The 17,627-nt window shown below is 44.9% G+C and overlaps 1 protein-coding gene across 7 annotated transcripts in view; it reads left to right on the forward strand.

Moving 5' to 3' along the window:
* The first annotated feature begins 3,753 nt into the window (after positions 1–3,753).
* ANK1 (ankyrin 1) overlaps positions 3,754–17,627 on the forward strand; it is a 321,679-nt gene continuing 307,805 nt past the window's right edge. For 4 of the 7 annotated variants that reach the window (XM_073588876.1, XM_073588877.1, XM_073588878.1 and 1 more), the window contains exons 1-2: positions 3,755–4,016; positions 4,729–5,063. In XM_073588876.1, the coding sequence (XP_073444977.1) occupies positions 4,938–5,063 (126 nt within the window). In that variant the 5' untranslated portion in view covers positions 3,755–4,016; positions 4,729–4,937. Of the gene's footprint in view, positions 4,017–4,728; positions 5,064–17,627 lie in introns of all 7 variants that reach the window. The other 3 variants (XM_073588873.1, XM_073588874.1, XM_073588875.1) reach the window with 1 other exon arrangement.

The following is a 17,627-nucleotide window of genomic DNA, read 5'->3' on the forward strand; positions in this document are numbered from 1 at the left end:
TGTAGCATGCATGTAGCATGCATGTAGTATGTATGTAGTATGTATGTAGTATGTATGTGGTATGTATGTAGCATGTAGTATGTATGTAGCATGCAGTATGTATGTAGCATGCATGTAGTATATATGTAGTATGTATGTAGTATATATGTAGTATGTATGTTGCATGTAGTATTTATGTAGTATGAATGTAGCATGTATGTAGTATGCATGTTGTATGTATGTAGCATGCATGTAGTATGTATGTAGTATTTATGTAGTATGAATGTAGCATGTATGTAGTATGTAGTATGAATGTAGCATGTATGTAGTATGCATGTTGTATGTATGTAGCATGTATGTAGCATGTAATTTTTTATTTTTTTTTTTACATTCAACACATTAGCCGGATGATGGGACTACTACTGTCCCATCATTGGCTAATGTGTCAATCACTGTCATGGTAGCAGGCATCGCCCGATGGGACTTGTAGTCCCATCGGACGATGCCTGCACAGACCCCCGAAGCCTGCACAGACCACCGGCAGGCCGGCACAGCCCCCCGGCAGGCCGGCACAGCCCCCCGGAGCCTGCACAGCCCCCCGGCAGGCCGGCACAGCCCCCCGGCAGGCCGGCACAGCCCCCCGGAGCCTGCACAGACCACCGGCAGGCCGGCACAGCCCCCCGGCAGGCCGGCACAGCCCACCGGAGCCTGCACAGACCACCGGCAGGCCGGCACAGCCCCCCGGCAGGCCGGCACAGACCACCGGAGCCTGCACAGACCCCCTGGCAGGCCGGCACAGCCCCCCGAAAGGCCCGTACAGACCCCAGAGAGGCTGTACAAGGCAAAAACAGGGTTTTTCTTATTCCGATACCGGAAGTCCCATAGACTTGAATGGGACTTCCGGTATCGGAATCGGCGATACCGATACTTTTTTTAAAGATCGGCCGATACCATCCGATCCGATACTTTGAATTATCGGACGGTATCGCTCAACTCTACTCACGACATTCGATTTGAACAGTAGGGGAGGGAGGGAGGGGAATCTTCTTTTTCTTCAGAGAAATGCTGTATGAGGAAAAAACTGCCAAACAGGGATTTATATATTATCACCACAGCTGTCAAAGCAAAATCAACCAATGAAAATACACCTGAAATCTGAATCCACCAATCAGGGCCCGTAAAAACGGCGCCAAGAATTCCTCTCAGAAACCTTGCATAAAATCCGATTACCACAACAAAATTATAACTTTATGAGGAGAAAATCTGACTTAAAATAAATAATTTTAATACTCCATCTACGGCCTGTATGGCCATGGGACCCCCCCTTTATATTTTATTCTTTATTACGGGGGGGGGGCTGACATACTCCTGGGGGCGCCACATTGTACAGTACCATTCTATCCTATGTAAAATAAAAAACGCTGTGCACATCCAGAGCAGAAACGCTGCGGGCTCATTTCCGCAGCATGTCAATTCTTTGTGCGGATTCCACTGCGTTTTACACCTGCTCCATTATTGGAATCCGCAGGTGTAAAAACACAGGTGAAATCCGTACAAACACTGCAGGAAATATGCAGTAAATCCGCAGGTAAAACGCAGGTTATTTTACCTGCGGATTTAGCAAAATCCGCACGGAAAATCCACAGGGTAATCTGCAACATGTGCACATACACTTACCGTTCTCTGCTCTTGATCTCAATACTTTTTCCTCCGCACTCTCCTTTCTACACTCTTCTCTCTCCAATTGTTTGTCCCATCTGTCTCTGATCTCGCATCTCCACTCTGTTTTTAGTACCCTTTTCTCTGTTATCTCTTCGGTCCTTTCTATGTTCTCTACTCTTAATCTCTACACTTTTTTCTCTACCCTCTCTTTTCTCCTCTCTTCTTTCCCCTTTATGTTCTCTCCTATCCCTCTCTCTGTCCTCAGCACTCTCTTTTCACACTGTTATCTTGTTTTCTCTCTCTCTTCCTATCTATGTTCTCTGCTCTCAATGTCTACACTCTTTTTTCATCTGCTCTCTTTTATCCTCTCCCTTCCCCCTCTATATTCTCTCCTCTCCCTCTGTACTTTTTCCTCTGCCCTCTCTTCTTCCCCCTTTATGTTCTCTCCTATCCCTCTCTGTGTCCTCAGCACTCTGCTTTCTCACTGTTCTCTTGTTTTCTCTCTCCTTTCCCTTCTATATTCCTTGCCCTTGATCTCTACTGTTTCTTTCTTTCCATTCTTTCTCTCCTCTTCCCCCTCTATAGTCTCTCCTCTCCCTCTGTACTCGCTCTATCCTCTGTCCTCTCTTTTCTCCTCTCCCTCTGTACTCGCTCTATCCTCTGTCCTCTCTTTTCTCCTCTCCCTCTGTACTCGCTCTATCCTCTGCCCTCTCTTTTCTCCTCTCCCTCTGTACTCGCTCTATCCTCTGTCCTCTCTTTTCTCCTCTCTTCTTTTCCCTTTATGTTCTCTTATCCCTCTCTCTGTCATCAGCACTCTCTTTTCTCTTTTCCATCCTTTCTCTCCTCTTCCCCCTCTTTATTCTCTCATCTCCCTCTCTGCTCACTCTGTCCTCTGCATTCTCTTTTCTCCTCTTTCATCCATCTCTGTCCTATCAACTGTCTGTCCTCCCTTCTCTGTGTTCTCTCTCCATTTTCCAGGAAGTACAATCATTGATCTTCAATTGACTGCCTTATCCTCCATCCCTCCATCTCTGAGTCTTGATCAGCCCTGTTCCCTTTATCTCTGTATTATCTCTGGCATTACCCCTTCTTTCTGTTATCTCTCTATCCTCTCCCTACCTTCTCTGCACAACTCTCTTCCCTGTTTGCTCATGCTTTTCTGCAGAACATATTGCAGATGCAGCACATATTTATGTGTCACATGAGTGTGCAAGGCAATGAAAAACTGAGAATGAGAGAGAGGGGTCTTCAACAGAGACCATCAGTCATACCTGGATCCCAGGGGACAACCCTGTAGGTCCCGTGTTCCATATTTATTATCCTGCTGTCTTTTTAGGCTTAGAATAGCCTTTGGAATTCCACCATACCTGGGCCTCGGTGACACTGCTATGAAGGATCTTAGGTTAGAACGTTGACCTGGGGATCCCTTTGAGACAACCAGAAAGAAATTTACTCTAAAGGTGGTCATAGATCTAAAGATTTTGAGGCAAAACAAACATTTTGTTAAGATTTGTTCACAATGTATTATCTATGGAGGTGGGGAGCAGGGGTGGACATATCATTGGGTCCACCTGTGTAGCAGCACATGGGTCCAAGAGGTAAGAGGGCCCACGTCTATCTTCACAGCATGTGAGAGAGATTTTGGTCTACAAAAGTCCCATATACTGTTCTTGCACAGGGGCCATCTTCTCTCTGTGTCCACCAGTGGTGGGGGGCATGGATGATGAATTGATAACAGCCCACTAAAATTACCATCATGGCCCCAATAAGGGATCTTCGTCATGGAGTACCGGTCGTGCGGAGAGTTATCCCTTCTTGTTACACATATTAGGCTTGTATGTGCCATTACAATAGAGCAGACACGTCTGCTGGTGGGATTATTGGCCGGATCTTATCGAAATCCCTCAACATAATCGAAAATATTCTGAATTATCGCCTCGGATCAAATCCGAGTTGAGGTCTTTTTTTTTTTTTTTCAACCCACTAATTACGTAACGATGATCTGAATGTAGACATTCTAAGATCCTTACATCTCTGTAGGAATGTATTTATGTACGAAGAAATCCTGGTGAGGACCCTTCATCTCCCTCCACACACACTGTCTGCAGCAGACGCTGACTAAATGCACACACAAAGCGAACACAAACAAAAACAGGCACACACTCGGAGAAAAGGAGGATAGATGCAGCCTGAGCATCCACCATCCTTCTGCTCAGAGGGGGAGAGAGACGGGAGGGAGAGAGTGCAGGAAGGTGACCAGCATGCAGGAGGAAGCAATGTGTTTCGCCTGCATCAGCAACACTGCAGTGTGAGGGGACAGCACGCAGGCTGCAGGATGCACAGCGAAGACAGATAGAGGGGAGGAAGCAGAAGAGGTATGTATGTGCTCAGGGATTGCACCTTGTGGGATAGAAGGAGATGAAAGAGGATAGAGGTATGTGGTAGGACCTGCATCCAACAGCAGAGAGGACTATCTGCTGGAATATCTGCCCTGCAGGCATTGACCATGAGGATGAGGGGACCTGAAAGGTGAGAAAACAGGATAGCCTGGCCAGGACGATGGACGATATAGGCAGATAGCCGAGGTATAATATGTCGGAAGAACGAGCATCGTTGCTGGAGGAGGATTGGAGATGGACGGTGATATGGGCACAGGCAAAGGATAGAAGGATGCATGTGGCATGAGCAGGTGGAGAAGAGGATAACGACAGGGCAAATGCACCCAGATGGCAGGGGAACGAGGTAGCGGGTATCTGAGGAGGGGAAACATAAAATGGGATGATAACGGAACCAGACAGGCTTAAGCACTGCAGTGAATGGGAAGACGCTCGTGTTGATGGGAAGAAAGATGTTTGCGTCCCACCGGGAAAGAGACGTCTGCAGGACGCAGTGTGTGCGGTGTACGCGAAAGGCCAAAATGTTCAGGGCAGGGGTAGAGTTGAGGTGATGTCCGACATTGTAAAACCCAACTTTAGGTCTTCCATCTACATGACGAGCGATTCCAAAAACCCCGTAACGTGTCTGTGTCCGCCAGACTCATGCCGTAGATTTATGTTAACAAGCGGTTTTTTTTTTTCACCTTCGCAGATATGGACCAGTCATAAAAGAAGATTCTCTCTCCTAGAGTGTGACTAGACAGAAAGGAAATCTCATTGAACCCCACCATATTGGTCTTCTTCACGCCAAAGGAATATCTACGAGGCGTAAACGGCAATAATTCGACCCCCTGCTTTGGGGGTAGTGGGGGTGTTTCAGGTCCCCATTACTTACCGTGGTTCTTTAAGTTTTCGACCAGGATGGCACAAGCCGCCAAGCAACTCAAAAAGATCAAGGATGTTGAAGCCCAAGCTTTGGCGGAGCAGAAAGAGAAAGAGGAATCCGACCGGAAGAGAAGAAGTCGATCCCGTGATCGAAAGAAAAAGGTAAGAAGCTATAGTAAGGAGAGAGCAGGGTGCTGAGTACGCAGTAAGTTGTAGATGACTACATCAACTCTGCTGAGAGTATTGTGCTTCCTGTGCTTCATGACATCCACCAAAAAATCATCCTTGTCCCATCCAAACATTGAGGATCCTTGCCGATAACTTGTAATGGGTGTAATATCGGTAGCAAAAGAAAAAGTAACAGAAATGCAAATCTGTTGTGATTGCAGTGCAAAAGCGTAAAAACACAAAAGCTAAAGCAGGACCCTCCTGTTTTTATTGCATTACAGCCATATTTTATTATTGAGGTTCTGGGCTCAGATTTGGATCAAAACTGTGTGAGCCCACCTGCCACAACAAGGGGAGGTGAAAGGATGGCAGAGCAGCCCTGTCCTCTCGTTTCCCCTCACTTGTGTTGTGCATGACAGGCTCTGGTGCCGTCGGTGAGGTCTTATTAATGATACGTGATGTAGTATCACAGGAGAGATGTGCTCCTCCTAATATCCTGGCGGCCTTCCCTGCTGACCTGAATGTCTACAATTAATTCACCTGAAATAACTCCTACGTGGTTGCTGCCTCCATTGCTTGTTCACCATGATGAGCACGGTTTAGAAACCTCGTAGACATAATTGCTGTTGCATATGTGAGATAAGGTGCTGCTGATATGTACGTGATTACATGTGTTGGCATTGCCTCTGGTAGGCAACATCTTTAATGGCCTTCTAGGGATTTTTGTGCTAGCAGACGGGTGGGGGGGATTAATTAATGAGTGATTTGGCCCTGGAGGACCTCAGATGTCAATTGAAAACAGTGGGCATTGTGAAACGCGTTGTCTCACCCTGCTTATTCTGGGTACTCCCATCTATACACACCTCAATAAATGATTGAGGCACCTGCTATCTGAGATGGGTTCCTGATCCGGAGGTTATGGGGGTTACCAGGACTTTGATATTTAGACAGGCCATCAAGAGGACATCGGTGGGGGTCCAACTCATGGCACTCCTACTTATCAGCTGACTTAAGGATTGTGGCTCCGTTAGTCAGCTGATCAGTAGAGGTGTCAGGGGTCAAACTCCCCCCTTGATCTAAAGAATGGGTCAATATCAAATTCTCCGAAACAAAACTTAAATTTTCCCCCTTTTATGGGGCAACTGACATAGGGTTTTTTTTTGGCTTTTTCTGGACCAAGGCTATTGAATAATAGGTTGAACTTTATCTTTCATCAAATGATCCCCACACTCGATCGTCCCTTTAAGGCGACGATATCGTTCTATCGAAAACTCTCATTGGAGGATTGACATGTCGAAATGTCGATGTAAGTGCCATGAAGCGATCAATCGTCCAATGTAACAAATGTGTGCTGCAACAAATGCATAATTTATGCTGTTATACTGTAGAGAGGCTGTGTTTGTATCATGTCTACCTTTATTGGATCGTGTATATAATCCCAATATGTAGATCAATAATTCCCCCCTATAGGGGATCCTATACTTCCATTCCTACAATAAAGATGTTTGCTATAAGGGGGAGAGAGAAATCATTGACCATATCCCGAGGATGTTACCTTAGTAAGGCTCTTGAAGCAGGGGCAGAGGGTGCTAGGGATTCCATGCAGTGATATAGCAGGATGGTGGTACGGTGGTGTAAGCGCACTAGATGGAGCTATGTCATTACACAAATGCATCCGCGACCTTATGCTTCAGATACGTCACCTACAGCTTGACGTCAACGTATATGTTGGTCATGGACATCATTGCTGGTATACAGCTTGAATTGTGTTAATAACGTCTCCCTGTAGACACATTTTGGGGCTTTTATAGAGAACAATATATACGCGTTTCATGGTAAATTAGGAAAAGTTCTGATTAAAGGGGTTTTCCTACAATCAGAATAAACCCTCATGTAAAATATATGCAAACAGTTTGATTTAGCCAAAATGTATCTGTAGTAACCCACAAAATGTTGCGGATTTCAGCTTTCAGCAGAATCATCAGTGGGAGAATGAGCTTGGGACATAGAGCAACTGTTGTCGAAATCATCACAATATGGTGGATTACAGGAAGGGAACAAAGACGGAAACAAAACCCGAGAGATCACATACTCCAGTAGGAACAAACACTAATAATCAACACATCAACACAACACCGCCTGAGGTCTACTCAGCACAGTTACCTTTACTACATAAGCCTGCAACTGTTGTATACTCATACACCATGTTAATGTTTTTACCCAGTTAGTATCGGGTATGTCCGCCAGTAGCTAACAATCAACACCGCTCAGTTTGAGGTCTACTCAACAGACCTTATTACATATTTATTATTTTGGTCAGAGTTAACCTGAGAGCTGGGAGGAGAAACAGAGGAAATGATCATGTTAGATGCCGTGCCGGAGCACCGCTCGGGAAGGATGGAGAGATGTGGAAATACAGAGAGGAATCTTTTCTACGGTTCGGAATAGAATTAGTACGAATCGATTCGCATGACCCACTCCAGTAGCCAAAGTCATTATTCTGTGGGCAACAGTCTGGAGGAGTTAGAACCCTCTACTTCCACCCAGCACCACGGCTCTATTTTTGATTGGCTGGTCTGGTGCGACGTCACATGTGTGTCACGTCGGCTACACGTCGGATATATGTACATATGTAAAGTTAAATAAATGTCTTTCTATCTCTTAGACCAGGTTTTCAAATATCAGGGTTATATGCTCAGTTTTTGTGCCTTAAAGGGAATCCGTCAGCAGGTATTTGCTATGTAACCTGACACCAGGGTAATGTAGAGGCAAGGACTCTGATTCCAGCGATGTGTCACTTAGTTTATTGGGTGCAGAAGGTGTGATCAAATCAGTTTTCTCTGCTGCAGATCTAGCACAGCTCAGAATGCTGAGCTGTGTATAACCCCGCCCACTCCACTGATTGGCTGCTTTCTGTGTACTCTGTGTATAGACTGGGGGTGTGGTTGGACCAGGAGGCATGAGACAGATAGTCTTGTAGTGATAATCTCCTGCTGATAAAACACTCATTTTATTGAAGCAGCAAAAAGCAGCCATAGTAAGTAACGCGTCCCTGAAATCAGGGCTTCTGTCCCTACTATATGGAGCTCTCAGATGGCATAACATAAACCTACTGACAGATTCCCTTTAACTGATGACAACTGATGTCAAAGTAGCATCTATTGTAATAAGACATTTTCACCAGATTCTACTGATTACCCGGATTGAAAAACGTAACATTTACCATTTTGTGAGGGGTCCGTTGCAGGAACAGATGCATGAACGTGAAAGATCCTGTAGCAATGGGTAAGGGTCTCACATCAGTTTCTCCTTTCACTGCCATGTCGGGGTGAGTAGGGGGGTGGAATCCGCATGGATAAGGCGGATCTTACTGGACACCTCATTATAATGGCCAGATCCAGTCTTGCTCCATCTAGTAATCTTGTAGCCTTTCCCGCCCCTCATCCTTGTGTATAAAGGAATACCCCGGGGATCAGATGAGACAGTGTCAGAAGCGCTTTCATGTTTGTCCTTTTGCTCCTTCCTATAACATCAGGACTTCATTACACCCCGACATCACATAAGAGCATTAGACGCTGCATTTTAGGGTCTGACGCACATGACAAGGAAAGGAGAAATCCCTTTACCTACCGATTCCTCATGTATAATTTACGCTGATGGCAGGAAACATTTTTGGGACTTTGATCTTCCCTATCGAGCAGACGAGAGCCCTAACATTGTCTGGAGGGTCTTTATACAGTAATATGCCTGTTTTATAGGGAAGCGTAGATCTTTTGAATGGATAAGTCATAAATATCTGATGGTGAATGACTTCACTCTCGGAATTCCACCTATTGAAAGACCTGGGATCTCTTGTCCACCGCTCGCTATCCTGCCTTTGCAGGTCTGTCCATTGTGAGTTATGGGCTTTACGTAGAGGCGTTCCTCTTTTGGATTGGCGAGGGACTCAGGGATGGGTTCATCGAGTATTAGATCTTTATAGAACATTCTGTGTATAAGCCATTGAATGTCTATATACCATATTTTTCGGATTATAAGACACACCTTACCAGGTTTAGACAGCACAAAATAGGAAAAACAGTTTTCCTATTAATTAAAATGTCCATGCTGGTGTAAAGTGAAGATGAAGACGTCATTATCACTAATTTTAATGTACTACAATAGAATAATGAAGTAATAGATCTATTGTTAGTGTTTCTCTGTATTATACATACACAGCTCTGCTACATATGCATATATAGACACACAGCTCTGCTACTAGCACATGTGGACACACACAGCTCTGCTACATATGCACATGTGGACACACATCTCTGCTACGTAATCACATGTACATACACACAGCTCTTCTACATATGCATATATAGACACACACAGCTTTGCTACATAATCACATATACATACACTCATAGCACTGCTACATATAGACACACTGCTCTGCTACAAGCACATAGACACACAGCTCTGCTACATAAGCACATATACATACAATAATAGCACTGCTACATATACACATATAGAAACACCGCTCTGCTACAAGCACATAGGCAGACAGCTCTGCTACATATTCATATACATACACACACAGCTCTGCTACATACAGTATAGACACACAGCTCTGTGACATATGCATACATAGACACACAGTTTTGTTACATATGCATATATAGACACACACAGCTCTGTAACATATGCATATATAGACACATAGCTCTACTACAGATACATATATTCATCCACACAGCTCTGCAACATATGCACATATAGACACACAGCTGTGCTACATATGCATATATAGACACACACAGCTTTGCTACAAGCATAGCAGTCAATGTTTCACGTTTCCGATACTGATCAACAAATTCCTTGTATATAGGAATTAATCATTAACATTTTGGCTGACTCCAGCTACCACTAGGGGGAGCTTACTATATACAATAAATGTAGTAATCCCAACTCTCCCTAGTGGCATCTGCTGGCATATGGAATGTTAGCTATACATGGAGTTTGGAGCTCTGTATTTGGAAAATTGTGCTCCTTTTTGCTTTTCCAGGCTCCTTGTTTCCCTACATCCTCAAGGATGATGTGATTTGTGCTCATAAATCATGGAGAGGATCTCAGAAAGGAACAGATAAAAGAGTTACAAGCTCTCACTGATTCTCAGTTAACTCATTCTGCAGACAGTACAACACGGAGGCTATAGTTGGCAAACTGTGCAAAATTTTTAATGAAACCCAAATGCAAAAATCATTTATTGACCCAAATACATGCATTTATATTAAAAAAAACTGTCTCCAAAACAAGACATCCCTTTAAGATAAGAATTAGTATAGAAAATCAGCCAAAAAACGTAAAAAAGATGCAGCTTTTTGTCCTCTCAGGAATCAGTATGGTGCATGATCTGCTGCGCATGTCTGGCTGTCTTTACTGTATAATACACCTACCACTGGGGGACCCTCATGGCGGAGTGCAGCGTCAGCTAGGAGATGGCTGTATATGCATCATGTCACTGCATATAAATGTATATCACAGTCATGTCGCCGTAGCATTCAGAAGAGGATGACGCTGAGTGAGACGTGTCTGCGGAACTGATGTGGATTTAGCCCACAGTGTGGGAAGACCCTCCCAAACCTGTTTTCACCTTCCTGATCAGGCCAAATGTTATAATTTTGACCAGTGTCACTTTATGAGGTCATAACTGCGGAACGTTTCAATGGATCCAGGGTTGGACTGGCCCACCGGAGAACCGGAGAATCCTCCGGTGGGCCTTGGCTTCTCCATCAGGAGAATTCATAGTGTAAACCTTGTAGTTGCTATGGGGCTCCTCAGCAGGGGAGAAAGGTGGGCCTTCAGAATCAAATCCTCCGGTGGGCCCAATGTTCTTCAGTCTGACACTGAATGGATCCCACTGATTCTGAGTATGTTTTCTCGTGACATATTGTATTTCATGACAGTGGTAAAAAAATTTTCTAAATGACTTGTGTTATTTGTGGAAAAAAATGGAAATTTGGGTAAATTTTTGAAAATTTTGCAATTTTCAAACTTTTAATTTTTATGCCCTAAAATCAGAGAGATATGTAACGCAAAATAGCTAATAAATAAGATTTCCCACATGTCTTCTTTACATCAGCACAAACATATATTTATTTTTTTGTCAGGAAGTTAGAAGGGTTAAAAGTTGACCAGCGATTTCTGATTTTTCCAACAAAATTTACAAAACCATTTTTTAGGGACCACATTAGATGTAAAGTAACTTTGAAGGGTCTATATGACAGAAAATACCCCAAAGTGACACCATTCTAAAGAATGAACCCTTCAAGCCACATTCAAGAAGTTTATTAACCCTTCAGGAATTAATGGAATGTGGGAGGAAATCCATTTTTTTTATTTTCAAAACTGTGACAAGAGAAAATGAACCCCAAAATTTGTTGTGCTATTTCTTTTGAGCACGCTGATACTCCATATGTGGGGAAAACTACTGTTTGGGTGCATGGCTGAGCGCGGAAGGGAAGGAGCCACGTTTGACTTTTTGAAAGCAAAATTGTCTGGAATCGAGAACGCCATGTTGCGTTTGGAGAGCCCTTGATGTACTTAAACAGTGGAAACCCCCACAAGTGACCACATATTGGAAACTAGACCCCCACAAGAAACTTATTTAAATGTGTGGTGATCACTTTGAACCCACAGCTTGGAAGGGAAGGAGTACCGTTTTACTTTTTGAACGCAAAATTATCTGGAATTATTAGCAGATACCAAGTTGTGCCAGGGGAGCACATGTTGTGCCTAAACAGTGGAAACCAACCACAAGTGACCCCATTTTTGAAACTAGACCCCTTATTTTAGAGCCAATTTTTTATTTTAACAAGGGTAACAGGAGAAATTGCACGATATAATTTGTTGTACAATTTCTCCTAGTATGCAGTACCCCATATGTGGGGGAATACTACTTTTGAGGCACAGTGCAAAGCTCAGAAGGAAAGAAGCGCCATATTGGAGTTCTGAATTTGTTAGAATGGTGTGAGGGTGACATGTCACATTGAGGTGTCAGAACACCAGAAACCCTCCATGAGTGACATTATTCCACAAACTACACCCCCAATGCATTAATATATGGGGTCGGCGAGCATATTGACACCACATGTGCCTCACAGAATTTTATACCACTGGGCGATAAAGAAAGAATAATTACATTTTTGCTGCTAAAATGTTGTTTTAACCCAAATTGTTAATTTTCATAAGGGCTAATAGCAAAAAATAGACCTCAGCGTTTGTTGTGCAATTTCTTCTGAGTGCGCCAATACCCTAGATGTAATCAGGAACTATTTTTCTGGCACATTGCAAAGCTCTGAAGGGAAGGAGGGCCATATTATTGTGCAGATTTTACTGTTATGATTTGAGGGTAGTATGACTTACTGGTAGAGCCCCTGAGGTGCCACCACAGCAGAACCCCCCATAAGTGACCCCATTTTACAAATTACACCTCTCAATGAATTAATCTAAGGGTGCAGTGATCATATTGATACCACAGGTGAGTCACAGAAATTTATACCATTGGGCAGTGAAGAAATAATAATCACATTTTTTCCACAAAAATGTTGGTTTAGCCCCAGATTTTACATTTTCACACTGGGAAATTGGTAAAAATGGCATCAAAATGTGTCCCACAACTTCTGCTGAATGTAGAAATACCCATATGGAGACATTTGGATTTGGGAGTACAGAATTTGCTGGATTTCTTTTGGGTTGGCGAGGAGCCGTAGTGCTTTTGCAGAGCCTTTGTACTACCAGTAATGTGGAGGTGGAAGCCCTCCTATATTTCCATTAATAGATGACCGACCTGAGTGGAGACTTGCTTTTTTTGAAGATTCAGTTGATGCTTTTACATAACATTTAGGATCACATTTATCCTGTGCTCTATGCTGAGCACTTACTTTGAGGTTTTCCTCTAAATCTCTGATGAAATCCCCGAGGGATCCATTCGCTATAATGAGGCAGCAGAGTTATTCTGGTCTCTCTCTGACCTCTGTTCAGCGGTTTCCTTCATTTCAGAAGTGCATAACACTGTGGCCGATGGCACACTTATGCATGTTTAACTCCTTAACGACTGCCGATACGCCTTTTAACAGCAGCAGTTAAGGGTACTTATTCCTCACCGCCGCATTTTAACGTCGCTGAGAAATAAGTGTATAGCACCCCCCTGCATCTGAATTTCTCCAGGGTCTCGGCTACCAGGGGTAGCTGAAACCCCAGAGAACATGATTTGTGTCCGTTTTCACCAACCCCAGTGTTATGATCGCCGTTATTAACATAAGTACGGCAACCACAAAAAAAAGTCTGATTTCCCATTTAATTTCTCTCTCCTCTGATATTATTGCACATCAGAGGAGAGAAAAATGGGGTCCCCCGATATCCCCCGGTACCTCCTGTGTCCCTGGATCCTCCTGCATTCCCCAGCGGCATCTTCTTCCGGGGAAAAAAATGGTGGGTGTATGCTCAGCGTGCCTGCCTAGATCTGCCGGCCGGCACCCGGCAACAATAGACCATTTTTCCATATTGGCTCATTTTGATCACTGTGATAGACCATATCACAATGATCAAAATAAAAAAAATAGTATATCAAATCCCCCTTTATCTCCCCCTTACTTAGGTAAAAATAATAAAATAAAAAAATGTATTTTTCAATTAGGGCTAGGGTTTGGCTAAAGTTAGGGATGGGCTAATGTTAGGGTTAGGGTTGGGCTAGGGTTAGGGTTGAGCTAGGGTTATGGTTTTGGTTATGGTTGGGTGTTGTGAGTTCATTTTTCCCTTCACCATTGAGGTCTGATGAACTCCCTCCTCTAGTGAAGGAAGGTAGTAAGACTGATTACCAAACACCTGGGCAGCTAGATGATGACTGGGTGGCTGGAATTGAGGACTGGATATAAGGCTGCCGACGCCCTTCTTCCTGGCTGGTGATTTTCCTGCTGGATTCTTGGGGACCAGTCTGATTCCTGCATCTCAAAGCTAAGTTTTTCTGCTCTGCTTTGTACTCTTCAGTTTTGTTTTTGTTTTGCCTTGTTTTTTGGGAGTTCTGGTATCCCCGGCCGGGGGTGAGCTGAATTCCATTTTTGTCTCTGATATGTTGATCTTTTGCTCTGTCTTCAGAATATACCTGAGTGCTGATATAGTCTTTTGAAGCCTTGCGACTTCAGGGCCTGTTTTTCCTATCAGTCAGTTGGCTCATTTTGATAGGGTTTTTGCGGATGGCAGACAGCAGCTTTCTTATCCTGTCCTATGTAGTTAGCTTGGGCCCCATCATTTGCTCAACCTATCTTTCTATCTGTGTTAGTGTTTTCATCTTGCTTCACCGTCATTATATGTTGGGGGCTGCCTATTGCTTTGGGGCAGGAGCGGTGTTGTCCCAAAAAGATCCTGTGACATCTAAAATGAATCCTTGTGCTTTCTTTTCCCGAAAATTCTCCCCATCCGAACGTAACTATGATGTGGGGAATCGGGAACTGTTGGCCATGAAATGGGCATTTGAGGAGTGGAGACATTGGTTGGAGGGAGCCAAACACCAAGTCGTGGTCCTTACTGACCACAAGAATTTGATTTACCTGGAGTCGGCCAAGCGCTTGAATCCAAGACAGGCTAGGTGGGCCTTGTTTTTCACACGTTTTGATTTTGTGGTCTCTTTTCTTCCGGGCACTAAGAATGTCAAGGCAGACGCCCTCTCTAGGAGTTTCCTTGCTGATTCTCCTGTTGTGACTTAGGCTGGTTTCACATTAGCGCTTTTTAAGCGCACGCACGGCCGGGGGTAGCTCCGCCCCCGAGCCGGCTCTCTGCCCGGCGTGCCCGCCCCTTGCTTGTAGCGCCGCCTCCTAGCGCACAGCGGCGCCTGCGATCGGCGCACCCTATCTTTAGCATAGGGTGCGCAGATCGTGCGCAGGCCGTGCGCTAGTTGCGCTTTGACCTGCGCTGCGCACTTTTGACGGTGCGCCGTGCGTGCGAAAATCAAACTTTTCTGATTTTGGCGCGCACGGCGCACCATCAAAAGTGCGCAGCGCAGGTCAAAGCGCAACTAGCGCACGGCCTGCGCACGATCTGCGCACCCTATGCTAAAGATAGGGTGCGCCGATCGCAGGCGCCGCTGTGCGCTAGGAGGCGGCGCTACAAGCAAGGGGCGGGCACGCCGGGCAGAGAGCCGGCTCGGGGGCGGAGCTACCCCCGGCCGTACGTGCGCTTAAAAAGCGCTAATGTGAAACCAGCCTAAGCCTGCTACCATCTTAGGCGAGGGGGTAGTTCTTTCTGCCATCTCGCCCGATTTGAGACGTGCTCTGGAAGAGTTTCAGGAGGACAAACCTGAGCGTTGTCCCAGTGGAAAGTTGTATGTTCCTGACCAGTGGAGGAAGAGAGTGATGTCTGAAGTTCATTGCTCTGCATTGGCTTGTCATCCAGGTATTTTTGGTACTAGAGATCTGGTGAGTCGGTCTTTTTGGTGGCCCGCTTTGTCTCGTGATGTCAGGAATTTTGTGCAGTCCTGTGGGACTTGCTCCCGATCTAAACCTTGTTCTCGCTCTAGTGGCTTGTTGATGCCTTTGCCGGTGCCCAAGAGGCCATGGACCCATATTTCAATGGATTTCATCTCTGATATGCCTGTCTCTCAGAGAATGACTGTTATTTGGGTGATTTGTGATAGATTCTCTAAGATGGTCCATCTTGTACCACTCCCTAAGTTGCCATCTTCCTCTGAGTTGGTGCCCTTGTTTTTGCAACAGGTTGTTCGCTTGCACGGGATTCCTGAGAACATTGTATCTGACAGAGGAGTTCAGTTTGTGTCTAGATTTTGGAGGACTTTCTGTTCCAAGCTGGGAATTCAGTTGTCCTTCTCCTCTGCGTTTCACCCTCAGACCAATGGGCAGACGGAGAGAACAAACCAGACTTTGGAGTCGTATTTGAGATGTTTTCTTTCTGCTGATCAGGATGATTGGGTTTCATTTTTGCCCTTGGCCGAATTTGCTTTAAATAATAGAGCTAGTTCTGCCACTTTGATGTCACCTTTTTTTTGTAACTTTGATTTTCACCCTCGATTTTCTTCAGGGCAGGTGGAGCCTTCTGCCTGCCCAGGTGTTGACACTGTGGTGGAGAGAATGCACCAGATCTGGGACCAAGTAGTGGATAAGTTGTCTCTCTCCCAGGAAAAGGCCCAGCGATTTTCCAACCGGCGTAGGACCATTGGTCCCCAGTTTAAGGTGGGTGATATGGTTTGGTTGTCATCAAAAAATATCACTATGAAGGTGGCTTCTCCTAAGTTTAAGCCTAGATTTATTGGACCTTACAAGATTTTGGAGATTATTAATCCGGTCTCTTTTCGGTTGGCTCTTCCTGTCACATTTAAAATTCATAATGTGTTTCATAAGTCCTTGTTGAAGAGGTTTGTTGAACCAGTAGTTCCTGTGGTGGCACCTCCTGACCCTATATTGGTTGAAGGTAACATGGAATATGAGGTAGAGAAGATACTGGATTCCCGTCTGGCTAGACGGAGACTCCAGTATTTGGTTAAGTGGAAGGATTATGGTCAGGAGGATAATTCCTGGGTCTCTGCCTCTGATATTCATGACGAAAGATTGGTGCGTGCCTTTCATCGGGCTCACCCGGATTACCCTGGTGGCATGGATGAGGGTTCGGTGACCCCTCCTCAAGGGGGAGGTACTGTTGTGAGTTCATTTTTCCCTTCACCATTGAGGTCTGATGAACTCCCTCCTCTAGTGAAGGAAGGTAGTAAGACTGATTACCAAACACCTGGGCAGCTAGATGATGACTGGGTGACTGGAATTGAGGACTGGATATAAGGCTGCCGACGCCCTTCTTCCTGGCTGGTGATTTTCCTGCTGGATTCTTGGGGACCAGTCTGATTCCTGCATCTCAAAGCTAAGTTTTTCTGCTCTGCTTTGTACTCTTCAGTTTTGTTTTTGTTTTGGGTTGTTTTTGGGAGTTCTGCCATCCCCGGCCGGGGGTGAGCTGAATTCCATTTTTGTCTCTGATCTGTTGATCTTTTGCTCTGTCTTCAGAATATACCTGAGTGCTGATATAGTCTTTTGAAGCCTAGCGACTTCAGGGCCTGTTTTTCCTATCAGTCGGTTGGCTCATTTTGATAGGGTTTTTGCGGATGGCAGACAGCAGCTTTCCTATCCTGTCCTATGTAGTTAGCTTGGGCCCCATCATTTGCTCAACCTATCTTTCTATCTGTGTTAGTGTTTTCATCTTGCTTCACCGTCATTATATGTTGGGGGCTGCCTATTGCTTTGGGGTCTGCTCTGGGGCAGTTTAGTTTTTCCCCTTTCTGTCTTTAGGCTATGTAGTTCTCCGGCTGTGATCGAGGGGTCTAGGGCACCGTAGGAACCCCCCACGGCTACTGCTAGTTGTTGTGGATAGGTTCAGGGGTCTGCAATCCGATAGCTGCCAACCTCTCTGGTTTTTTTGGACTTAGCTGGTATTTTTTTTTTTCCTCCTTCGGTGACTCATCATAACAGTTGGGATTATGGTTAGGGTTGGGATTAGGGTTAAAGGTGTGTTGGT

The sequence above is a fragment of the Dendrobates tinctorius genome, unplaced genomic scaffold (assembly GCF_039654945.1).
Source record: "Dendrobates tinctorius isolate UK_male_01 unplaced genomic scaffold, ASM3965494v1 ptg000104l, whole genome shotgun sequence".
Lineage (NCBI taxonomy): Eukaryota > Metazoa > Chordata > Amphibia > Anura > Dendrobatidae > Dendrobates > Dendrobates tinctorius.